General features: G+C 43.8%; 1 protein-coding gene across 2 annotated transcripts in view; it reads left to right on the top strand.

The window, feature by feature from the left end:
* IL13RA1 (interleukin 13 receptor subunit alpha 1) overlaps positions 1-25589 on the top strand; it is a 58210-nt gene that overhangs the window by 24620 nt on the left and 8001 nt on the right. For both annotated transcript variants that reach the window (XM_064574502.1, XM_064574501.1), the window contains exons 5-10: positions 1367-1554; positions 3656-3807; positions 8965-9012; positions 9514-9646; positions 12398-12494; positions 14261-14345. In XM_064574502.1, the coding sequence (XP_064430572.1) occupies positions 1367-1554; positions 3656-3807; positions 8965-9012; positions 9514-9646; positions 12398-12494; positions 14261-14345 (703 nt within the window). The remainder of the gene's footprint in view (positions 1-1366; positions 1555-3655; positions 3808-8964; positions 9013-9513; positions 9647-12397; positions 12495-14260; positions 14346-25589) is intronic.

The following is a 25589-nucleotide window of genomic DNA, read 5'->3' on the forward strand; positions in this document are numbered from 1 at the left end:
TGGGTGCTAATGCTCACTGGGGAAAGGTGTGTGTAGAGGTTCGGGATGGGAAATAAGGTGCCAGCATTGCTGCTTATTGAAGGCATTTAAAGCCACACCTGGAGTAAGACACGTAGAAAACCATTGTGTTCTGGAACGTTGATCTGGCAGGGGTCAGGGGGCACTAATAATGAAGGTCAGAGAGGTCCTTCTGGAAAGGACATGAAGCCCGAAGTGATGAGGGCATGAAACAGGGTGAGGGTTCCAGGAATGTCACAGGAGAGAATCCAAGAAGCTTTGCGAAGGAAGAAGTAACAGAATTTGGTGACAGAATATGGGGAAAGAGGAGGGGGGAAAGGGTGATTTCAAAGGCCGTAATCAAGGAGTCCAGAGAAAACGAGCTCTGACTGATGGGAATGGAGAAGGTCAGAAGACAGGCAGTTTGGCAGGGAAGAGAGGGCATAAGGGCGTTGACTTTGAGGCCAGAGTGGAGGACTCAAATGGAGCAGTTAGAAATCTGGGACTAGCTCCAAGGAATCCCCAGTGTAGAAATTCTAGTCAAGGGACAGACATGATAAACTGGGGGAGAATGGATGAGAGAGTAAGTGGTAGAAAGGAATGTGCAGAGGGCGGAGGACCGAATGTGAATCCTCTCAAAAGGGGAAAGGGAGGAGAAGCCATGACAACAAGGCAGGCAGGCAGAAGGGCCAGAGGAAAACCATGGAATTCAGCAGATGAGGCATTTTCAAGAAGCCTGAAACTTCTCATGCTGGCCTCATAACATCTCTCATACAGAAGATGATAAGGAGTCGGAGCTCCTACAGTTTCCATAGCTGTTGAAAGCACCAGTGTTGGGGCGCCTGGGTGGCTCATTCGGTGAAGCGTCTGCCTTCAGCTCAGGTCATGATCCCCAGGGTCCTGGGATCGAGCCCCCATCGGGCTCTCGGCTCAGCAGGGAGCCTGCTTCTCCCTCTCCCTCTGCCTGCCACTCCCCCTGCTTGTGTGCTCTCTGTCTCTTCCTCTGACAAATAAATAAAATCTTTTAAAAAAAAGAAAGAAAGAAAATACAAGTGTTTGGGGCGCCTGGCTGGGCGACTCTTGATCTCAGGGTCATGAGTTCGAGCCCCACATTGGGTGTAGAGCTTACTTAAAAAAAAAGAAAAGAAGAAAGTACTAGTGTTCATCAAAAAGGAGCATTCGTTTCTTCCTAGAGTATGAAATGGAGCCACATTATAAAATAGGGTTTTAAGAAAAGTTTTCTTTCCATATTGCAAATGTTCCCTTTCATGGTCCTCTTCAGCCATTTAAAAGAAAACAAACGTGTGCCTTTGTTTCCTAAACACCTTGTGAAAAATAATCCAGAAGGTTGTCTCATTATATCTTGCAGGCACAGCAGCCTGGGAAACATTCTTCAATGTGAAGACATCTATAGGGAAGGTCAACACATTGGTTGTTCCTTTGCTCTGACTAATTTGAAGGATTCCAGTTTTGAACAACACAGTGTCCAAATAGTGGTCAAGGATAATGCAGGAAAAATTAGACCGTCCTTCAATATAGTGCCTTTAACTTCTCATGGTAAGTTTTAGAAATCCTGTACAACAGTGTGGATAAAAGTGTTATGTCTTTTGAACAGTCAATACAGAGAATAAAAAAGGGATGACTTTGGTTTTAAGATTTTCCCAGAAAAAAAAAAAAAAAAGGACTGTATTTATGTATACCTTTATTTGATTTTTTTTAAAGCAGCAGGCTTGGAAATTCTAATATTTCTTGAGTATATGTGCCACATGCTTTGCTCTTGTTTGCTTCTGAGTGTGCCAAGACTTCGAACACGCAGTCAGTTGTAGAACCGAGACTGGAACCAGGCTCTCTGACTCTTAAGATCTGTTCTCTTTTGCTGATGATACTCGAGAGGATGATGCTGCAGAATAAAATCAAATATGGTTCCTGAATAATCTTTCTCTTAGTTGAAAAAAGGCTTCGACTGGAGGAGGAGCGATCAGAAATGATTTAAACTAGCTAACGTGCAGGGTGGCATAGGCCCTGACCACTCAGAACAGCCAACGCAGCTGAATGTTGGCCTATTAGAAAGAGGCCTTGACTTGAAAACACAGTATCTGCTTGAGCTCCTAGGTCTTCACTTTGGACAAAGCATATAAACTCTCTTTAAGTGTTTCCTCATCTGTAAAACAGGGTCCGAAGTCCTTCTTGACCTCAAAGGATTGTCTGAAGTTTCAAATGATGTGAGGTATATAAGTATTTTGTAAATCTCTAAAGCAGACTACTACTATAAGCATCGTGTTTATTTATTTGTTGTAAGATTCCAACAGGGAGCGCAGATTCTGGTTAAGTGGTATACAGAAAATTTATAGGCACATAGCCATGAATTGACAAAGGTTCCCAAGTCTGGGAGCAGAACACTATTTACTACCCCTTCAGATAGTCACGCAAGTGAATTCTAATTGTGGACCGAAGGCCAGGGGAGTGAGGTCGTGGTAACTTGCCAAGTGGGATAATCTGAAGCAAAGCCCTTTGCTGTCCTCCCCCTTGCTTGGCGGATTGTCCTCGGTGAACCTTTTATTTTATTTTATTTATTTATTTTAAAGATTTTATTTATTTATTTGACACAGAGAGACACAGCGAGAGAGGGAACACCAGTGGGGAGTGGGAGAGGGAGAAGCAGGCTTCCCGCCCAGCAGGGAGCCTGACGACGTGGGGCTCGATCCCAGGACCCTGGGATCATGACCTGAGCTGAAGGCAGATGCCTAATGACTGAGCCACCCAGGCGCCCCCTCGGTGGACCTTTTAAAGCTCATTTTGCTCTTCTTCCTGGAGATTAGTGGTGACATAAAGGGAGATCCTTCTCAGCTGGAAGATGATATCTTCGAGTTGTGTTCTGCTCATCTTCCATTCTCTTCTGTCACTTAGTCTTAAGTGTAGTTGACTCCTGAAAAACTAAATTGACTAGGCTAATTTTTTTTTACTTTAATTGTGGTTATAATCACATAACATTAGATTTCCCATCGTAACCGTTTCTAAGCATACAGTTCGGTAATGTTAAGTATATTTACATTGTTGTGCAACAGATCTCCAGAACTTTCTCACCTTTTGAAACTGAAACTCGATGCCCCCTAAACACTAATTTCCCATCCCGTAGCCCTTGGTAACCAGCTTTCTCTTTTCTGTTTCTATGATTCTGACTATTTTAGATCCCTCATATGGGTGGAATCCTACAGTGTTTGTCCTTTTATGATGGGCTTATTTCACTTAGTCTAATGTCCTTGAGGTTTGTCCATGTTGCAGTATGTGACAGAGACTAGGCTAATGTTTTAATTGTGGTCTTTGATTGACGCAAGTGAGTGGCAGCTGAGGAAACCCCTGGTGCCCCTCATTATCCGTTAGGTGGATGCACATCTGGACCCAAGTGCTTCTTTTCTTTATTCTCTGTGTCACAGCTGGATATCCTGATTATACCCCAGCCGTGTTCTAACCGGATCGATGCAGGTCAGAGTTCACGTCATCTGCCAGACACCCCAGAGATGTTCTTTGGATCCATTTTATGAGCAGTTTAAAATAAGCTTTCTACATTAATTGTGACCTTCATTATGTCTACCCATATATGAACCTCATCACAAATACTCTGGAAGCTAATTTGTGTTCTTCTGTTTCTGTCTTTCAGTGAAACCTGATCCCCCACATATTAAACGTCTCTTCTTCCAAAATGGTAACTTGTATGTGCAATGGAAGAATCCACAGAATTTTTACAGCAGATGTTTATCTTATCAAGTAGAAGTCAATAACAGCCAAACTGAGACGAATGATATTTTCTACGTAAGTTTTTCCTAGCTAGTTGATTTTATTTGGATATTTTTCTTTCACTTGAATTTCTTGTAGGGTAAGAAATGGAAACATCGGTGAAATGTAGCTCTTAGATTTGTCACCTGATGATGATGATGATGATGGTGATGATGAAATTTCTTGTCTGAAATAGGGCATGGTGGAAGGTTTGATGGTTTATGGTAGGAGCATTAGCTGTAAGATTCAAGCCATTCATCAATTCATTTGCTGAACAAATTTTTATTACATATCTGCCACGTGCCAGGCACTGTTTTATGTGCACATGACCCTGACGAAAAGGTCCGTTTTTCCCATGAAGCCTACCTACTAGGAAGTACGTATGTAAATGAGCAAGCTAATCTCAGAGCATGAATGCTATGAAGAAAATCAGATGGGTCATGTAGTAGCACGATGGGAGGGCCTGCGGGAATATGAGGTTGGGTCGTCATCCGAAGTGACGACATTTGAGATAAGACCAGAGTGACAAGCAGGGGCTAGCCATGTGAATATCTGGGGGTGGAAGGGACAGCAAGTACAAAGACTCTGAGGCAAGAATGAGCTTGGCATGTGTGGGAGACAGAAAGGAGACTGGTGTGGCCAAAATAGAGTAGGGAAAGACATGTAAGCAGGAGGCCGGGGTCCGATCCGGTAGATACTTCGAGGCTCTGGTGGTGGCCATTCCATGGTCTTGGAGTTCATGGCAGCTAGAGTCGTCAAATGTGAGTAGCCCGTAGTTGTTGGATTCGGTACATTTACGCCATTGGGAATCTAGTACAAAACATACTAACGAGAGGTCCTTGTGGGCCACTGGGCATAAAAGGATGTGGTGTAACCTCAGAGCATCGGTCCCATTGTTCCGCTTTACGGTAGAGGTCACACGCTCGGGCCTTCAACGCTTTTGTCTGAGCTACAAACCAAGTGGGGTTTTGCTTAAATTCAAAAATTTTTGCCCAGATTTAAATACCGTGGTCCCCAGGGAGTGTAGTTTCCATAAGGTGGCACCTCAAGACCACAGGGACTGTGCTGGTCACTGGCGTGCCAGCCACTCCAGGCCCCGGGGTGCATTGGAGTTGGAGAAGTTCGAGACCAAGGGTTTTATATTGGCTTTTAAAGGAGCCCCACATCTTGCACAGGGACAAATTCCTTGGTCCAGTTGTTGGAGCTCGCCGTGGGAGTTTCAAAATACTTACTAAAACAAGCCAGCCTTGACGGGCTGTAACCCCAGAGGGAGTGCCCAGGTCCACAGCTGACCAGAGCATTTCTGGGCAATCGCAGGTGAATCTTTGCTGAAATAGAATAATCACTCTCCATGCCAGAAACCGGTGTCCCCATATGGTACTGCAAAGGGAAAAAGCAGAGGGCTTCCAAGTGGGGAGAAGGTGAGGCTTGGATTTACAACGAAGTCAGCTGTCAGAACGACTACTCCGGCCTTTACTGTTCTCTTCTGTCTGAAATCCTGAGACACATGCTGCTTGTATTACTCACTTGGCACCGAATTACGTCCTGCTGGTTCCCCTGATCACATGGGTAGGCCTTGTGTCCCAACTAAAAATAAAAGCTCCCGTAGGCAGGAGTTAGGTGGTGTTTACTTTGTGCGGCTCCTGCTAATAGTGGCTGACGTGGATGGAGCGATTACTATGGAGTAGGCGTTTTCATAAGCACCTTATCTCAGCTGTCTTGTGTAGTCCTCACGGTAACCCTGAGGATCTGGGGCCTTGCTTTTGTCCCCGTTTCACAGATGAGAAAAAGGCAATCTCAGAGGTTTACTCCTAAGGTAAGTGGTAGAATCAAGATTTCAGCAGGTCTGACTCTAAAGCTTGTGTCCCTAACCCCGGGGGCCACCTCAGTACTTCCTTTTAACTGTCCCAGCGGTCACTTGTTAAGTGTTTATGATGGGCTGCACAGATCCTCTTCCCGGCACTTCTACAGTAGCCTCTAACAGTCCATGAAATGCTTCTATCTTAACCTGTATTTTATTGAGAAACTAAGGCTCAGAGAGGTAAAGTCACTTGCTGCAGGCCACACAGCTGATAAGTTGGTCTTTATGTATTCAAAGGTTGGTCTTCACGTATTAAACTTTGACCAAGAGCGTTTGGTCTAACACCATGTGCATAGTCCTCACTTAAGAAACTCTTGTTGAACTGAGTTACCTTTTTTTTTCCCCACAAACTTCCGCACTGAAGAGAATGTACATACTATGGAATTTATCCTCCTAAATCCGAACCGTAGTCTGTTTGGAATTAACTCTGTTGATACATTTGAGTTGAATGTTCTTTCTCCTAGCAGATGTTCACCAGCTGCTTCCTCTCCTAAAATGTCATCAGCTTTTTGTGTGCTCACTGATTTTGAGCTCTGCTGGTTAGACCTTTTTTTTCCCCCTTTTTGCAAGATTTTTTTAGGAATTATTTTGCCTGGTGTTGTAGTTAAGAGGGGGAAGTAGGCTGGGACATGACCTGGTGCCATCACATGGGAACTCTGGTCACAGGTCGCTCATGACAGAATCACAAAGCAAGGAACGACCTTTGACCACCCCGCTTCTCCACAGATGATCTATCTACTCAGTCCTCTGTGCCCTTGTTTTCCTTTTCTCACAGAGTTATCTGAGCAGCTGATAAACTATGCAAGGGAATTTACGTTTGAACAAGAGCCCAGAACCTTCAATTTACAGTGATGTGCCAGTTTTGGAACGTACATGTATCTGGGAGATGGCCCAGGGGAGGGAGACAGGAACCTGCAACCTGATCCCTCAAGTGGTAGTTGGTACTTGGGATTCCGCCCCCAGGTCTCTGATTCCCAAGTGGCTTTTTCTCTGCCGCATATGAAGTATCGACAGGATGCTCTTTATCATTCAGTTGGCCTTTCAGCTCCTCACAGATGTGGCTAGGGACCATTTAGTAAATAACATTCAAGGTCAAAAATCAGTGCTGTGTGTTCTGGTCTTCATCTCATGTTTAAACGTCTCTTTGAAAGAAGTTGACTGTTTGTTCCAGCTTTATTGAGGTACGATTGACAAGTAAAACCATATATATTTGGGTTGTACGGTGTGATTATTTTCAAGGTGTACACCGTGATGACTTAATATACATGTCTTCTGAGATGATTACCACAATCATGCTAATTAATACATCTATCGCATCACACAGTTACCTTTTTTTAAATGGTGAGAACACTGAAGATCTACTCTCTAAGCAGATTTCAAGTATACAATGTGGCATTATTTAACTATAATCACCATGCTGTACATTAGGTCCCCAGAGCTTACAACTAGAAGTTTATATACCCTTTTGCCCAACATCTCCCCATTTCCCCCGATCACCCAGCCCCTGGCAACCACCATTCTACTCTCTGCCTCTGTGAGCTCATTTTAGATTCCACGTTTAATGGAGGTCATACAGTGTTTGTCTTTCTCTGACTTACTTCACTTAGCACAGTGCCCTCGAGTTTCATCCATGTTGTCATAAATGGTAGGATTTCCTTCTTTCCCATGGCTGGATGATATTCCATTATATATATACCACATCTTTATCTATTCATCTATCAGTGCACACTTGGCTTACTTCCATATCTTGGCTATTGTAAATAACGCTGCAGCAAACATAGGGGTGTGTATATCTTGTATCTTTTCTTTCTTTTTTCTTCTTTCTTTTTGTTAGACAGAGAAAGAGCACGTGAGCAGGGACAGGGGACGGAGGGAGAGAGAGAATTCCAAGCAGGCTCCACACCCAGCGCAGAGCCCGACGCAGGGCTTGATCTCACAACCCTGAGATCATGACCAGAGCCGAAGTCAAGAGTTGGACACTTAGCCAACTAAGCCACCCAGGCGCCCCAGCAGTGCATGTATCTTTTCAAATTAGTGTTTTCATTTTCTTTTTTTCCCAAAGATTGATTTATTTATTTTAGAGAGAGAGCACGTGTGTGAGGGGAGAATGAGAGGGAGAGAATCTTAAGCAGACTTCCCATTGATGCGGGGCTCCATCCCACAACCGTTGAGATCATGACCTGAGCTGAAACCAAGAGTCAGAGGATTCACCGACTGAGCCACCCAGGCGCCCCCATTTTCTTCAGAGACCCAGTAGTAGAGTTACTGAATCATATGGTATTTTTTTTTAATTGAAGTATAATTGACATATGGTGTTAGTTTCAGGTGTACAACATATTTTTTCAACAATTCTGTACATTTCTCAGTGCTCACCATAAGCGTCACCATCTGTCACCATACAATGTTATCACGATATTATTGACTATATTCCCTATGCTGGTAGTTCTATTTTTAACTTTTTGAGGAAGCTCCATACTGTTTGCCATAGTGGCTGCACCAATTCACATTCCCACCAACACTTCTAAGAGCAGAAATTGAGAGTGCTAGATGCTTCACATCCTCAACAATACTTGGTATTGTCTGGTAGGTGTGTGTATTGTTATTTTGTGGATTTAATTTGCATTTCCCTGATAACTAATGAAGTTGAGCACTTTTGCACATGTTCCTTATCGATTTGAATACCCTCTTGTGAAACGCCTGTTCACATCTTTTGCCAGTTTTTCTGTTGGGTTGTCTGTCTTTTCCTTATTAATTGGTGGGATATAGGTATATATGTGTGTGTGTATTATATATAAATGTAAGTATATATTATATGATATATATATATGCAAGTCCATTGTCAGGAATTGCAAATAACTTCTCTCTATACATGACTTTTTTTTAATTTCCTTAATAGGATATCTTTGATGAACAGAAGAAGTTTGCAATTTTAGTATAGATGACTTTATAACAATTTTTCCTTTAGGGTTAATATTTTTTGGTTTTATTTAAGAAATCTGCTTCAAGGTCATGAAGATGTTCTACATTTTCTTCTAAAATCTTGCTGTATTTATGTATTTGTTTATTCAGTTTAACTTTCACATTTAGATCTGCAGTCCATCTGGAAATGACTTCATAAATAGTGTGAGGTAGGGGTCAAGATTCTTTTTTTTTCCTGTATGGATATGTAATTGACCCAGCACCACTTATTTAAAAAAAAAAAAAAAAAAACCTTCTTTCACTGCACCTGGTCCTCTTTTGATGGGATAAAAGGGAACCTTGTTAGAAATGGTTAAATGATATAATGTAGTCTCTTAAACTTTTTGAATTTATTTGTTTTTTATATCTTCAAGGTTGAAGAGGCCAAATGTCAGAATTCAGAATTTGAGGGAAACCTGGAGGTCAGTAAATTCAACTTTAGCTATTTGGGCTTAAAGTCATAGAATAATTGGGGGTGGGGCAGGGCGACCATAGCCTAAATTTGAACTGCTTTGAGAAAAACAGACTCCTTTATTCTCTGGGTTATTGCCAATTTTTATTTGAGGAGTTAAAGTCAGAGAATTTGGACTGCAGTCCAAGTCTTTTTTTTTTTTTTTAAAGATTTTATTTATTTATTTGAGAGAGAGAGAATGAGAGAGAGAAAGCACACGAGAGGGGGGAGGGTCAGAGGGAGAAGCAGACTCCCCGCCGAGCAGGGAGCCCGATGTGGGACTCGATCCTGGGACTCCAGGATCATGACCTGAGCCGAAGGCAGTCGCTTAACCAACTGAGCCACCCAGGCGCCCCTGCAGTCCAAGTCTTAATCATATACAGAATTTGGCAGATAATTATATTTAGGATTCAGAAGCAGAGAAAGAGAATAAGCTGATAACATTCCTGTGTGTTTTTATTTTATATCTAAGGGTACAATTTGTTTCATGGTCCCTGGTGTTCTTCCTGATACTTTGAACACGGTCAGAATAAGAGTCAGAACAAATAAATTATGCTATGAGGATGACAAACTCTGGAGTAATTGGAGTCAAGCGATGAGTATAGGTAAGAGAACAGGATTTCATTAAAATTTAAACGACTGATGCATGGAAACTAAGCTGAAGCAGAAAATAGATTGGGGTAAAGGATTGTTCTGCGTTATTGATGTCATCCAGAGAATATCTACAATTGAACTGTATTTTCTGTTTAATTAATGTCAAATCACCCAGGTTTAATTCACAATGTACAGCTCTTTGAAAATCCACAATCCAAAAGGTGTTATTCTCTCTTCCGTCCTGTCTCCATCTTCTTAACAACCTGAACAAAAATATCAGAAGGCAGGCACGATTAAATCTGCAGATTGTGCAATGCTAGAGAGCTAGCTTGTGTGCTGGTGACAGAATCGAGAGTAGAACAGTGACCTTGATGTCATTTAATAGAGATCAAACTGTATCTAGGTTTGAAAACAACAGTTTCATTTATTAATGGAGTGGCTGAGCAAACTGTGTGTCCGGCCCAAGTACAAGATTGGAAAGACCTATGCTTTATGGATGTGTGGGGGGGGGGGGCGGGGGGGAATAGGGTTTTATTGAACTGTAAGCTCAGAGTGACTCAGCATTGACTTAAATATCCCCCAAAGGCATATGCAGCCATAGGCTGCAGTGAGGGTGCAGCACCCAGAACAAGGGAGTGCTACGGGGTGGGGACGCAGTGTCCCAACCACCTCACAAGTGTGTGGTATTCGATTTTGGGCACAACACTGTAGGAGGTTCAGTGGCAGACTGGAATCTATCCTCGAAAGGGCTATCAGGATGTGAAAGAATCTCAAAACTTCGGGAGGAGTGGTTGATGAAGCAAGCTCAGGGGTAAGGAGTCCTGATTGTGGAATTCTAATAGTTGGGCTGTTGTTAGGTAGGAGAGGGAATAGGTTATTTTATTTCGTGGCTCCACGGGGCAAAATAGGACCAACTGCAGAACCTTCTAATAGCTCTCTGACAGTCAGAGAAACAGATTGTTGAGGTAGGCAGTTCCCTATTAATTGAGGGACTAAACAAGCTATGGGCCAGGCATGGTTGTATTAGTTATGAATTGTTGCATAACAAAGCACCTCAACACTTGGTGGCTTAAGAGACACATATTTACCATCTCACAGTTCCTGTGGGTCAGGAATCAGGGCCCAGCTTAGCTCGGTACCTCTGGCTCAAGTTCTCTCATGGGGTTACAGTCAAGCTGTTGGTTGGGCCTGCAGCCTCATCTGAAGGCTTGACTAGGGCTGGAGAACCCACTTCCAGGCTCACTTTTGTGGTCGTTGGAAAGCCTCCATTCCTTGCTGGCTGTTGGATGGAGGCTGTGGCAGGTTGAATCATATCCCTCAAAAAGATACGTTCAAGTCCCAACTCCTATACCTGTGAATGTGACTTCACTTGGAAATAGAGTTTTTGGAGATGTAATCAAGTTAGGATGAGGTCCCACTGTCTTAGAGTAGGCCCTAAATCCAATGACTAGTACCCTCGTAAGAAGAGAGGATGCACAGAAACACCGAGAGACACACAGACACACAGGGAAGAAGGCCCTGGGAGGATGGAGGCAGAGAATGGAGTGATGCAACTGCGGCCATCAGGAATGATGCAGGAACACCAGTGAGTCCTGGGGGCCACCAGAAGCTAAGAAGAAGCAAGGAAGGATCTTCTCTAGAGCCTTCAGAGGCAGCATGTCCCTGCGGATACCTTGATTTTGGACTTCTAGCCTCCAGAACTGTGAGAGAATACATGCCTGTTTTAAGCCAACTGGTGTGTGGTGGTTCGCCACAGCAGCCCTAGGGAGCTAATGCAGAGGCCTCCCTCGGTGTCTTGCCCCTTAGACCTCCCCACGGGGCTGCCTCATGAAATGGCAGCTAGCTTGCTCAAGTAAGTGACCCAAGCAAGAGTGTGTGAGAGAACACCCATGGGGAAATCACAGTCTTTTATAACCTAATCTTGGAAATGACATCAGCGCTGCTATTCATTTCTTTTACAAACAAGTCTGTCAGTTCAGCCCATCCTCAAGGGGAGGAGATTATGTAAGGGTGTGACTATCAGGAGGCAGGGATCATCTGGGGTCACCTTAGAGGCTAACACAATGATGCTAGGCCCTGATGTTGCTTTCTAGATGGTCATGCCCTAGTGGAAAAGATGAGCATGTAAGTAGACATGACATTCTGTGTGTGAGATATAGCAAGGCAGTTAATAAAAAGCTCTGGAACTTTTTGGACAGTGTCGGATTTGAGGCTTGATGGCATCACTTCCGAAACCCTTCTGGACGAGCCATTGAACCCCTCTGAGCCTTGTCCTTCTCATGTGTATAAATGGGAGATACTATTACGTATCTCTATTGCATAGATATAAACATGTACAAGCCCTTGGGATGGTATCACGTATATAGTAGATGCTCAGTTAAGAAGGAGTGGTAGTTAGGGTTAATTTACATGTTCTAATAGTGATAAGTAACCAATAAGAAAAGGTAGTCACAGTTAATGAGATGACCTTTTTTAACAGGTCTAACATTGTGAATAGTGTCTGAAAACTAGTTAAGATATCCTGGTATCGGATAACCCTCAAGGTGTTTATTCCTCCGGGCGGCATTTTAGGCCCTAGAGCAGGGCTGTGTTGCTCACGATTAAGGGAGCGGAAGATAAGATAATCAAAGAATTTTGGAAAATAGGTTGGGGCGGAGCGCAGACATATCTGTGATCTCACTAGTTTGAGCCTACCATTGCTTGGTGTTTTTTTCTCAGAGGGGTTGATTGCTCACGTTTTGTGTTTGCTTTCCATTTGCCAGGTGAGAACACCGACCCCACGTTCTACATAAGCATGTTGCTCGCCACTCCGGTCATTGTCGCGGGCACAATCATAGTCCTTCTGCTTTATCTCAAAAGGTGAGGCAGCGGCCCGGGTTGGCCTGGCAGTTTCTGCTAGCCTGCGGGCTGCAGTTACTACTCTCTGTGAGGGTGTTGGGTGTTTGGCCCGGGTATCAGGAGCGCTTTGGCCATAAATGACCCGGCTAGTATTCCTGCAGAGCAGGTTGCGGCCTAAAGCTGTGGGAAAGAGCACTTCAGCAAGTCGCATCGGGTGGATGGTGCTCTGTGCGCGCCAGCGGAGAGCCGCGGGAGCGGAGGCCGGAGCGGAGGCCGGAGCCAGCTCCCGGAGGCCGTGGCAAGGAACTGAGATTTCTTTTCCTAAGCATGACGGGGACACATTGGAGAGTTTTGAGCAGGGAAGGGCCATGACCTGATTGTACTGTCCTGATTGTACTGTCCTAAAACGTCACCGCAGTTGCTGAATGAGGAACTGGCTTGGGCAAGAATGGCAGCGGGTAGGCCAGTGAGGAGGCCTTGCTGTGGGGGGTGGCGGGGGAAAGGTGAGGGCGGCCTAACCTAGGAAGTTAGCAGCGGAGTTGGTAAGATGTGGTCAGAGGCGGGATGTATTTGGAAGGTCAAACTGAGGGTACATGCCGAAAGCTGCTCATCCGCCCGTGGAGGTCTGAGGCAGGTACTGAGGGTTCAAGGAGAGCTCAGGCTTTGGGCTTCAGCAACTTGAGTGAACGCGGGAGCCATTTGCTGAGACGGAGAAGATTGCGAGGAGCCCTGGCTGTAGGGCGAAGGTGAGGACTTCAGGTCTGAATGGAAGTTCGAGATGCCTAGTAGATACCCAAGTAGAGATGTTAAATGGGTAGTTGTGTGATGAACCTGGAGTACAAGGGAGAGGTCTGGGCCGGAGATCGAATTTGGGGAGCCCTCGGCATGTAAACAGACCCGAAGCCCTAAGACTGGAAGAGATCACTCGCAGAGCGAGTGGGATGGAGGGCGAAGGACAGAGCCCTGGGCCACACCAACGTTTAGGGCCCAGGAGATGAGGTGGGGCCACCAAAGGGTACTCTAAGGTACAAAGATGGACAGGGGGAGAAGAATAAAAAATTAAAGAAGAATGTACCCTGTTCTCAGAAGATTATTTTTTTCAAAATTATAAGCAGTAAGCCCCCATCAGGTCTACGATGAGTAAAGCACCATTATTATTTAAATACTAGGGGAGGGTGCACACACACACACACACACAGAGTCATAACCATGTGAGGTGATGGATGTGTTAATTTGCTTGATTGTAGTCATCATTTCATAATGTATACATATATCAAAGCGTCATGTTGTTCATCTCAAATATAATTTTTATTTGTTGAGTATATCTCAATAAAGCTGGAAAAAAAGTTTTAAAAATGATAGGGTATGAGCAGTCTGTTTCTCCTGATGGCCCCTTTGGTCAGCCCATACTGGGTGCTCTCAGGACATCGATTTCTCAGCTTCTTGTGAAATTTCTTCACAGCTGCTTCATCATTCAAGATGACTTCTGTACCATGTCTTTAGTCCAAGTCTTCTTTTAATGTGGCTTTTTTTTTTTAAAGATTTTATTTATTTGAGAAAGAGAGAGAGCACATGAGAGGGGGGAGGGTCAGAGGGAGAAGCAGACTCCCTGCCGAGCAGGGAGCCCGATGCGGGACTCGATCCTGGGACTCCAGGATCATGACCTGAGCCGAAGGCAGTTGCTTAACCAACTGAGCCACCCAGGCGCCCTTAATGTGGCTTTTTTTAAGTGGGGCATTCCTATGGGCTGGAGGATTTGATCAAAAAATGTCTCTGTTTTCTTAAAGGCTCAAGATCATTATATTCCCTCCAATTCCTGATCCTGGCAAGATTTTTAAGGAAATGTTTGGAGACCAGAACGATGATACTCTGGTAAGTCCTGATTCCATGAAGTTTGAAATTGGTTTTTGTTGGGAGGCTATGGGATTTGTAAAGAGTTTGGTAAAATACACAAAACATAAAATTTGCCATTTTGACCATTTTTAAATGCACAGCTCGATGGCATTAGGTACATTTACAGTGTCGTGCAGCCATCATCACGATTTCTAGAACTTTTTCATCATCCCAGATAGAAACTGTGCCCGTTAAACACTAAGTTCCCATTCTCCCCAGCCGCTGGTCACCTCTTTTCTACTTTCTGTCTCTGAATCTGCCTCTCCTGGGTACCTCGTGTAAGTGGAATCCCACAGTATTTGTCCTTTTTTGTATCTGGCTTCTTTCACTTAGCATAATATTTTCAAGGTTCATCCATGTGGTAGTGTGTGTCAGAACTGTATTTCAAAATGGGTTACTTTTTTTTAAGATTTTATTTATTTATTTGACAGAGTAAGCACCAGAAGGAGAGGGAGAAGCAGACTCCCCGCTGAGCAGGGAGCCCGATGCAGGGCTCAATTCCAGAACCCTGGGATCATGACCTGAGCCAAAGACAGACGCTTAACTGACTAAGCCACCCAGGTGCCCCTAAAATTGGTTATTTTAAACTTCATTTTATCTAAAAGATTAAAGAAGAGGCAGTTTATCATGTTGTATCCCAGGGGCGCCCGGCTGGCCCAGTCAGTAGAACGTGTGACTCTTGATCTCGGGGTCATGAGTTCGAGCTCCACATTGGGCATGGAGCCTGCTTAAAATAAAAAATAATTAATTTAAAAAATGTGGTATCTCAGACTAAGCATACCATTTGAGAAGTCCTCAGAATGCTTTGCCTATCTCGTCTCACAGGGCTTCATTCTGTCCCAGAAGCAGGGAATCTGTTTAATCCAAACATTCAAGGAGTGGAGCCTCCCTGATGAAACCAGTCCATAGAGCTTCTGACTCTTGGAGACATGGGGAAATAGAAAGATAGGGTGAACAGTTGAAATAGATTCTGTTTGTGCTGTTGCCTGGAAAGCTGGCCTCTGAGGACAAGGCAAACCCACCCGAACTGTTACAGTTAGTTTGCTGCAGACTCTCATGCTAGAATTTGTGCCTGGAAAACCCAAGACCTCAGGGGAACCAAAGAGTTTCAGGTTTCCCTGATAAGTACATTCACCCAAATAAAATAATAAAGACACTAAATGGAATAAATATCAGTATTATTACATATATTTTAAATTAGTAATATCAGACACAGGGCACATAATGGCCTGGGCTCTGGAGTCAGATTGTCTGGGTTCAAATCTCATTTACCATCTGCCTGCCCTTAGGTGACTTCCTTAACCTCTCTGTGCCTCAGTGTTCTCATTTGTGAAGTGGAGGTAGTGATATAGCACCTGCCTCACGGTGGTGGTATGTGCGTTCGATTAACTTAATACCATAAAAACCACTTAGCACGCAGGCATTCGTGAGTGCTCAGTGTCGGTGATTAGTCTTACTGTTGATACTTTCCATTTATTGTTAATCCCCAAGCAGTTCTTTTTTTTTTTTTTCTTTTTAAAAAGTAAGCTCTATGCCCAGCATGGGGCTTGAACTCATGACCCCGAGATGCAGAGTCACATGCTGTGCCAACCGAGCCAGCCCAGCGCCCCTCCCCAAACAATTCTTGTCATAACAAGTGATTCACAATAGCAACGATGATGTATAGTGGGGGAAGGAAGGCAGGGAGGCCGATGTGCTTTCAGGGGAGGATGCATCTGGATCACTTTCTCACTAAGTCATGGTCACGCTGCCAGACCCTGGGTGAATAGGGCATCACCAGGCAGGTGGGTCCCAAAGTCAGGTGCCTGATGAGGAGATGGTACACTCACCAAGAGGGAATATGGCCACTGGTGGCTCTTCACCTTTAGTTGAGTCACAACCAACTGGAACGCTTGCAAGAATAGAGCATCCGGGGCCCCGCCCCCAGAAAGTGTGACTGCGCAGGTCTGCGAAGGGCCCCAGGAATCTGCGTATTTAACAGGAGCCCACAGAGGATTCCTATTCTGGTGAGATGGTTTACAGAGCCCACTTTGAAAAACACTGTTGTGGCTATTTTCCTTAGGATGACCCCATCTCTTTCTTCATCTCCCCAGCTAGTGTGCTAGCTGCCGGGGGCTGGAGATGGTGCAGGTCCTCGGACACCTCTAACCGGTCCTTGAAAGTCCGCTGTGTGCATACGCCATATCAGGTGCTGGGCTTCTGTTCCTTATCGTGTCCTCATAAAAAACAAGTTAGGCTTTCAAAGCATTTAATGTCACAGCAATATACTCACGATACAAGAGTAAGAAACATCATCCCTACAGAGTACACTGCGATCCTAATTTGGATAAAAACGCATGAACATACACATAGAACAATGAGTGGAAGGAAAGGAATCAAAATGATCATCTCGGGGCAGAAGGGCCGCGCAGATAATTGATGTTATTCTCTGCCTTTGTGAGATTTCCAGATTGCCTCTAATGAGCAGGTATTACTTTCATAATAAAAAGGAACCCTGTACAAGTCATTAAGGGGAAAGAGAATATTTTGGTCATCCGGGTTGGAGAGATAACAGGGACTTGAACTTAGGTCGCAGCAGAGAAGATTGACGCAAGAGACATTATTAAAGGCAACTCATTACAACGTGGGGACTCTGTGGGCGATGAAAGGTACAGAAAGTAAAAATAATCTCAAGGTTTCGAGCCTGAGTGATAGAGTGAACGACGGTAACATTGACAGCAAAATCAGATCAATTATCTTTCTCAGAGATGGGAAAATTGCTTTTTTTCAGTTTGCTGTCTAGAGGATAATATGTTGTCCCGATGAGTCAGAGAATTCTATAATTTAGCGAGGCAGATACACTGACAAGATGGACCACTAAAAGCATAAGATGTTTTTGTTTGTGGTGGTTGCAGACCATTAAATAAAATCAGTGTTTAAAACTGAAAGTATAATAAAAATGCCAGACAGGGGAAAGGATAAAAGAACAAATTTTCATGTTTTCTTTTTAAGCAAATGAATAATCTTCTTTTCTCTACATGGCAGCCGTGGAACTGCATATGCAGCAGAAAGATGAACCTTTTACTTCTAGAATTATCAAATTATACAATGAACATAGCCCTACAGGTCATCCAGTGAGGTGGACGTTTCACGTGTTGAATTATTTATCTTTAACCGTGAATTGTTAAGACACTAAGATGCTAGTCCTACCCCCTCATTTTTAGAGACAGGGGCGGTGGGGGCCCTAGAGACGTTTCTCAGGGACTTTCACCAAGAGAGGTCATGGCAGAACCTGAACCAGAAGCCACGGTAGCCCAGAGTTACCATCTCCTAATCCCGAGAAATAATCCCTGCCCTTTCTTAATACTCTTCTTCCCCACTACACCATCCATAGTGGTTCTTTAGGGAAAAAAAAAAAAAGAAAACAAAACCAAAAAAAACCTCATTTAGGTGTGGCCACGGAGGAGTGAAATTCTCTGTATAGTTTTCCTTAAGGTTCCTAGTGTTTTGACAGTGTTTTGTTCATCACTATGGTAACATTGTGGCCAACAACATTTCTTCCTGTGGCTTTGCTGCTTGCCTTTCCTTTGTGACTGACTGGGCTGTGGGCCACGTCTGGGGGGCGGGGGCTGTGCGGAGGGGATTGCTTCTCCGCATCTGCGTTTCTGTTTCATCCTTAAAAAATTATCTATTCTTCCCCGCTTCTTGGAAACCAACTAGGTTGTCAGCACCGTGCCAGTTTCGCATTCCTGATTGGAAAGCGGCTTTCTAACTGGGAGTCGACTTCCAGATGCTGCTGAGTTGTTTCTAACTTTTTTTTCTTTTCTCACTTCAGCATGTATCTTTAAAAACTAGGAACGCAAGAAAAAATTAGGAACACTTTCCTACATAAGCAAAATAGCATGGCTGTCCTTTTAAAAAGGATTCATAATCCTTAATATCATTTAATATTCAGCCCCTGTTGCAATTTTTCCAGCTGTCCCCCAGTTGTGGGGAGCCAGGTCGGATCCAGTCACGGCACCGTTAGGGACGCGAAGAGGGAGCGCTGTGTGTAGGGCGATAACGGGGTGTCCCCTCCTGCCCCTTGATGCTTATTTCCCCCCTCGCCGCCTGAAGACGGTCTGCGCGGCGCTGGGTCAGCACCCTGTCAGTGAGCGTCCTGTTGGCGCTTTAGCTCAGCTCCGTAGCTAATGCTTTCTGTGCTCGTTGGTCTCCTTGAGTGAATCAATAATTCCAGCAGGCGTTCAAAGTGACGATTTTTCTCATCTGTCCTCTAATCTACGTTTATAAGCTGCCCCTTTTCTCTAAAGCACTGCTTTGAGTCATTAACTCAGCTCTTTGGTTGTTCTGAAATTCTGTTTCTGCTAGGAAGGCAAGTACGTGTTTAATTCTTTCCCTTTACTTCTCAATTTTTAAAGACATTTTTAAAGGGTTGGAGCCATAGCCACCTTAAATGGTACCACCTTCGTCCCCTTCACACCACATTCAGCCAGTTCTTTTTTTTTTTTTTAATGTAAGTAAACTCCACCCCCAATGTGGGGCTCGAACTCACAACCCCGAGATCAAGAATCTCACATGCTACCGACTGAACCAGCCAGCCGCCCCTCAACTGGTTCTTTTTTTTTTTTTTTTTTAAGATTTTATTTATTTATTTGAGAGAGAGAATGAGATAGAGAGAGCATGAGGGTCAGAGGGAGAAGCAGACTCCCTGCTGAGCAGGGAGCCCCATGCGGGACTCGATCCCGAGACTCCAGGATCATGACCTGAGCTGAAGGCAGTCGCTTAACCAACTGAGCCACCCAGGCGCCCCTCAACTGGTTCTTTTTTAAGCGGCAATGATTTTTAAGGCAGTGGCGATCCCCAATTCATATTGTTCAACTTCCTATTGTGGATGTTGATCTGAAGAAAACCGGGGCATGTAATCTGTTGACTTGTATTCCTACAAGAGGCCACTGTTTGGCACAGGGCTTAGGGGCACAAAACCCACTTCGCTTCTAGGGAAAATTCACTGTGAGAACCAACCAAACCTTGAAAGTATTCTTAACTGGACATTTAGTGTTCCATGAAACCACGAAATTTACTTATTTCTTTAAAATATAAAAGCCTACGTAGCCTGCTGCTTTTCTAGGGTTGGATGACTAACGACTAAAACCCAGTTGTGTTAGCCTCCCAAACACTGATTTTTCTTTTTTCCGTCTATGTTGTTTTTCATCTTTGGCCATTATTCTGTTGTTGATTACCTTGTTTTAAAAAATTGGCAGTGTGAGGATCAAATTACAGATGGGTAATTTTGTGGATTTTTTTTTTTCTGCAAGTAGTTTTAAAAAGACTGGCATATCATTCATAAAATTGAATAATAGGTCAGAGCATTTGTTCCCTATTCTTACACGGACTTATTCATAAAAGCAGTCCTCAGGAAAAGGCCACAATGCTGATGATGAGTGAAAATGAGAGTAATCTGAGTTTTAGAAATGAAAAAAAGGCAATTGAAAAAATTAATGTCTTCTTGGAAGCCATTTCTGCTGCAGTGTTCACCTCATTAAAATAGATTGTTTTCTTTTCCCCCCTGTCCAACCCAGCTAACCATTAGATCTAACAACTAGAAACCAATGAAGGTGTAATCTTCAGCATGCATTTTTAAAAATAAAAATATATTTTTTAAAAGCAACATGTATTTATTATAGAGAAATGAGAAATACAGATCACCAAAAGAGAAAAATAACATCACTCTTCATCCTATCACCCTGACATAACCATCTCTAATGTTATGTGAACAACAGAGAGAAATGGAACTTTTAATCACAAATGGAGTAAGAGACGACAGCAATAAAAACAGTTTGTACTTACGGAATTTTTGCTATGTGTCAGACACTTTTCTATGCACCTCCTTCATTAGCGTGTCCCCATCTTGCAGTTGGCCTCATGTCCAGCCCACAGATGAAGAAGGTGAGGTACCAGAGGGGGAGTAGGTGTAGCTTGCTCCAGGTTCCAGTGCGAGGACACAACAGAGCTAGGGTCCAAACTTAACGGACAAGAGTCAGACGTGGGGTCTGAACCCAGGCATCCTGATTCTCCAGTCTAGACTCTGAGGCAGTCATAGATATGTTTTAATACAGTGCTCATATTTAATTTTATTTGAATTTAACGGATGAGAAACAGGTGGAACTGAAGGAATTTCTGAACTTCTGACAAATTATAAAATAAGTTTTGATGATTATTGAAAAGAGCCATTTTTCTCTATGTTCTCCCTGTTCTCTCTCCCTTTTTGAAGTTGCCCGGTGTCTGCCTAGTCCGCGCGGGTAACTGTGCTATACCACGGTGTCTCCCTTGGAGCCTTTGTGTGCTCTTCCGTCTAGGTGGCCATATATACGTGATGCTCGCTGCCAGTCTTCATGTTCATGTCTCTCCAGTCACTTCGGTTGTTCGAAGCTCTAAACGTTTTCGCAGGGAGGATTCCTGGGACCAGCATTTCCTGAATTATTTACACATGGATGGAGTCTGCTGCATTAATAATTGAAAGTCATTTTAGCTAGATATAAAATCCACGGCTCACGTGTTCTTGCCTTGGGTATCTTAAATGTGGCATCCATTTTCTTCTGGCATAAAACGTTGTCAAAGTCTGCTGACAATGGAATTTTCTGTATTGAAATACTCAGTCTTGGAGCGCCTGGCTGGCTCAGTCAGTGGAGTGTGTGACCCTTGGTCTCGGGGTCATGAATTTGGGCCCCACATTGAGCATAGAGCTTACTTTAAAAACAAACCAACAAACACTTGTTCTCTTCTGTCTGATTGTCAAAAGCTTTATTTCTTCCAAGTCCAGTAATTTTATCAGAATACGTCTTGGTGTTGTTGGTCATCCAGGCTTGATTTCTGAGGTAGGTGGTGTACCCATTCAGTATGCAGTCTCAGATGTTTGTTTTTAATTTCAGTAAAAATGTCTTCACTTACAGACTTCACTTACTCTGTTCCCTTGTTTTCTTTGCCTGTCTTCTGTATTTGTCACATCCTCTTGAATAATTTTTATCCACCTTCATTTTTTTTAAGTTTTGATGATTATTGAAAAGAGCCGTTTTAATTAATTTTTTTTAGAGAGTGTGTGTGTGTGCGTGCAAGCGGGAGTAGGGGCAGAGGGAGAGAGAGTGAAAGTGAGAGAATCTCAGGCAGACTCCCTGCTGAGTGTGGAGCCCAACTCGGGGCTGGATCCCAGGACCCTAAGATCATGACCTGAGCCAAAGTCACGAGTTGGCCGCTTAACCCACTGAGCCACCCCATCTCTGTCTGGGTCAGTGTGGCGTCTTTGTGCCCAGTTGCTCCTCAGAGTGGGACTTGGCCCTGGAAGGGAGCTTTGGATGGTTTTGAGAGTTCTTGGGGCCCAGGCAGCTCCCAGGCTCTACCACGGGACTCCTTGCACTCAGTCACTATTTGAAAGGGCAAACCCCTGCCGGTCTTAGTTGTTGTTCATAAATTAGCTTGCTGAGGTTTGAGTTATTTTAGAGTTCTCAGATCTATCAGATGTCTGGCTGGTTACCTCTCCGTACCGCTCCATAACTGATTCCACTGTGCTCGTGTAGCTGTCTTGAATTTGTCCCACCCATTCGTATTTCAGGGTTCACAGGGGACTCAGCTTGATCTGGTTCTGTCATAGATTGTGTCTGTGGATTTGGCTGTTGCTTCCCTCCTTACCCTACTTACCTTTTCTACTTGTGTCTTCTATGGTGGCATTTGGGGACATTTAAAAACTATGCTGCTGGGCGCCTGGGTGGCTCAGTCATTGGGTGTCTGCCTTCGGCTCAGGTCATGGTCCCAGGATCCCGGGATCAAGTCCCACATCGAGCTCCCTGCTCAGCGGAAAGCCTGCTTCTCCCTCTCCCACTCCCCCTGCTTGTGTTCCCTCTCTCTCTGTGTCTCTGTCAAATAAATAAATACAATCTTTAAAAAAAAAAAACCCAAAACAACTATGCTGCCGGGGCGCCTGGGGGGGCTCAGTCGGTGAAGCGTCTGCCTTTGGCTCAGGTCATGATCCCGGGGTCCTGGGATCGAGCCCCGCGTCGGGCTCCCTGAGTCTGCTTCTCCCTCACCCTCTGCCTGCCGTTCCCCCGCCTTGTGCTTGCTCTCTCTCTCTCTCTCTGTCAAATAAATAAAATCTTTAAAAACAAAAACAAAACTATGCTGCCGACCACTACCTTCCTCCCAGGATTTCTCTGTAAACTACGGACCACGGGCCAAATCTTGTCTCCTGCTTGCTTGTCTACAGCCTGCGAGCTAAGAATGGTTTTTATACGTTTAAATAGTTGAAAAGATCTAAAGAAGAATATTTTGTCCTAGCACATGAAAATTATCTGAAATTCAAATGTCAGCGCATCCGTTAGTTTTGTTGGAAGACAGCCGCACCTGCTTATTTACATGTTCTCTGTGGCTGTTTTCATGCTGTAACAGCAGAGTGAGTTTTGGGGACAGAGACTCAAAGCTGAAAATATCTATTATCTGGCCATTGACAGAAAAAGTTTGCCAACCCTGGTCCTATAATATACTTTTTAATGGCTAAATAGTATTCCATTGTGTGAATATATCATAATGTACTTAACCAAGTCCCTATTATTGGGCATTTAGATCAATTCTAAATTTCATCATTATAGGCATCATTTCATAGCTTATATTAGTGTATATATTTTATTATTTTGGGGAGGGATATATTGTTACAGGTAAGATTGCTGGATCAGAGGAGATTGTTCAACTCTTTTTAAACTCTTTGATTAATATTGACAAATTGTCATCCAGAAAGGATATACAGGCTAAATATCTATTAAGGATACTGATTCAATAAATTATGGTGCCTTCATGCAATGAAATATTGTGCAGAGGGGGGCACCTGGGTGGCTCAGTCGTTAAGCGTCTGCCTTCGGCTCAGGTCATGATCCCAGGGTCCTGGGATCGAGCCCCGCATCAGGCTCCCTGCTCCGCGGGAAGCCTGCTTCTCCCTCTCCCATTCCCCCTGCTTGTATTCCCTCTCTCGTTGTCAAATAAATAAATAAAAATCTATTAAAAAAAAAGAAATATTGTGCAGAGGGTAAAGAAAATGAGGTAGCTTAATTTTACTGATATATAAAAATCTGTAATATATGCTGTTAAACACCCTGGTTACACACGTAGAGTATGATTCCTTCATATTAAGGAAAGGGGGGCAATTAGAATGCATACTTTTCACTTTTTCACAAGAAGCATAGATTACAAGTAGGTTGTACCAGCTTACACACCTGGCTGTAGTATGTCTGAACGGTGGTTTTGCCGAGGTTTTGTCAGCGTTTTTTTTTTTAATTCTTGCCAATTGACAGACAAGAAAAGGGCATCTTGTTTTCATTTTATATATCAACTTTTGTGTTGTTTTGTATGTTTATGGGCTTGAATTCTTTTGTGAAATTCTTGTCCATTGTCCATTTCTTTTTCCTTGCCATTTTCATGTTTTGGAAACTTGGTAGTTCGTAAAGCTCTTTAAAAAAAAAAAAAAGATTTTATTTATTTGGGAGATAGAAAGAGCAGAGCAAGAGAGAGAGAGAGAATGAGCAGGGCGGAGGGACAGATGAAGGAGAAGCAGGTTCCCCGATGAGCAGGGAGCCCAACCCGGGGGGGCTCGATCCCAGGACCCCAGGATCATGACCAGACACTTCACTGACTGAGCCACCCAGGTAGGTACCCCTGTAAAGCTCTTTTTATCTATCAGCCATTAATCCTTTGGCTTGTTGTCCGTTTGCCTCTGTGTGGTATTTAGGGTGATTAATGGTGTTTTTCTTTTTTTTATGCATTCACATCTTCCTGTATTTTTTGTGTGCAGGAAGCCTTTTTCCGTCTCAGATTGATGCACTCGTTGCCCAATATATTTTTCTAGTTCTTATTTGATTTTGTTTTTTACATTTGGGTCTTTCGTCCATAGGAATTTATCCGTGTGGGCTGTCAAGTAGGGTTTAACTTTATTTTTCAAATGTTTAGCCAGTTGTCTTAGTGCCATTTATTGAATAAGCCATTATTTCAAGGTTACGTAATTTTTTTCAGACTGTTTATTAGATCCTGTGCATTTCACATTTTCAAAAGCCAGGTTTGTTGATTTGATTTATGTAAAATACAATTTCTCCTTTTTAAGCACACAGTTATTCTGTACGGTCACGGTTGTAGCAAATGTGTGCAGTTTTGTCGCCACCGCTCATGCCGGTCAAGATCTAGAACGTTTTCATCGTCCTCCAAAAGGGTCCCCCATGCCCCTTTGTAGTCAGTCCCCTCGCCCCTGACCTTGCACTCTTGCCACCCCTGATCTGTTTTCTATCCCTAAATTTTTGCCTTCTCCAGAATGTCTTACGAACGGAATCCTCAAACACATAGATTTTGGGGTCTGGCTCATTTCACTTAGCACAGTGCATTTAAGAGACTTCTGTGGTGTTGCGTGTATCGGTCGGCGGTTCATTCCTTTTCGCTGTCAAACAGCATGCCGTGATATGGCTGTACCACAATTTATTTAACTGTTCACTTATTCAAGGACAGTGGGCTTGTTTCCAGTTTGGGGCTTTTTCGAAGACAGCTACTGTAAACATTCACGTACTGGTCTTTGTGTAGACATAGGTTTCCATTTCTCTTGGGTGGGACTCCTGGGTCATGGAGCAGGTGTATTATGCTTCATTTTATAAGGAACCATAGGAGAGACCCAGTTACTCTGCATCTTTGTTGGCACTTAGGGATGTCAGTATTTTTTATTTTAGCCATTCTACTAGGAATATGAGGGTTCAATCACTTCTTTAGAATAATTGGGATATTTTCAGCAGTGTCTCTCAACTCATCCCTGCCTGTGCTTTCTAAGACCGGGCGCTCCCAACTTGCTTGGTCCATCTCTCATTGGACAGCGCGAGGCAGCGGAAGAGTCACTGTTGCTCTTGCTTGTTTTTCTGCTTTCCCTTTCCTTTCCTACTAGGCTTCTCAAACCAGAAAACGTCAGCGCAGAGAAGGAGCTTAGAAATAATCTAGTGCAGGGGTGGCAAACTTTTCCTGTAAAGAGCCAGAGAGGAAACATTCTTGACTCACCCGGCCGTTCGGTCTTAAGGCAACTCACCTCTGCTGTGGTAACGTGAAAGCAGCTGCAGATGGCACAGAGGCCAAGAGGCGTGCCTGGGGGCCGATAAAACTTTATTTACAAAAACAGGCAGCCTGCTGGATCCAGCCCTTCCACCACAGTTTGCTGACCCCTGCTTTAGTCCAGCAACT

The sequence above is a fragment of the Mirounga angustirostris genome, unplaced genomic scaffold (genome assembly GCF_029215605.1).
Source record: "Mirounga angustirostris isolate CCGP_5_RB_7025 unplaced genomic scaffold, mMirAng1.0.hap1 SCAF_11, whole genome shotgun sequence".
Lineage (NCBI taxonomy): Eukaryota > Metazoa > Chordata > Mammalia > Carnivora > Phocidae > Mirounga > Mirounga angustirostris.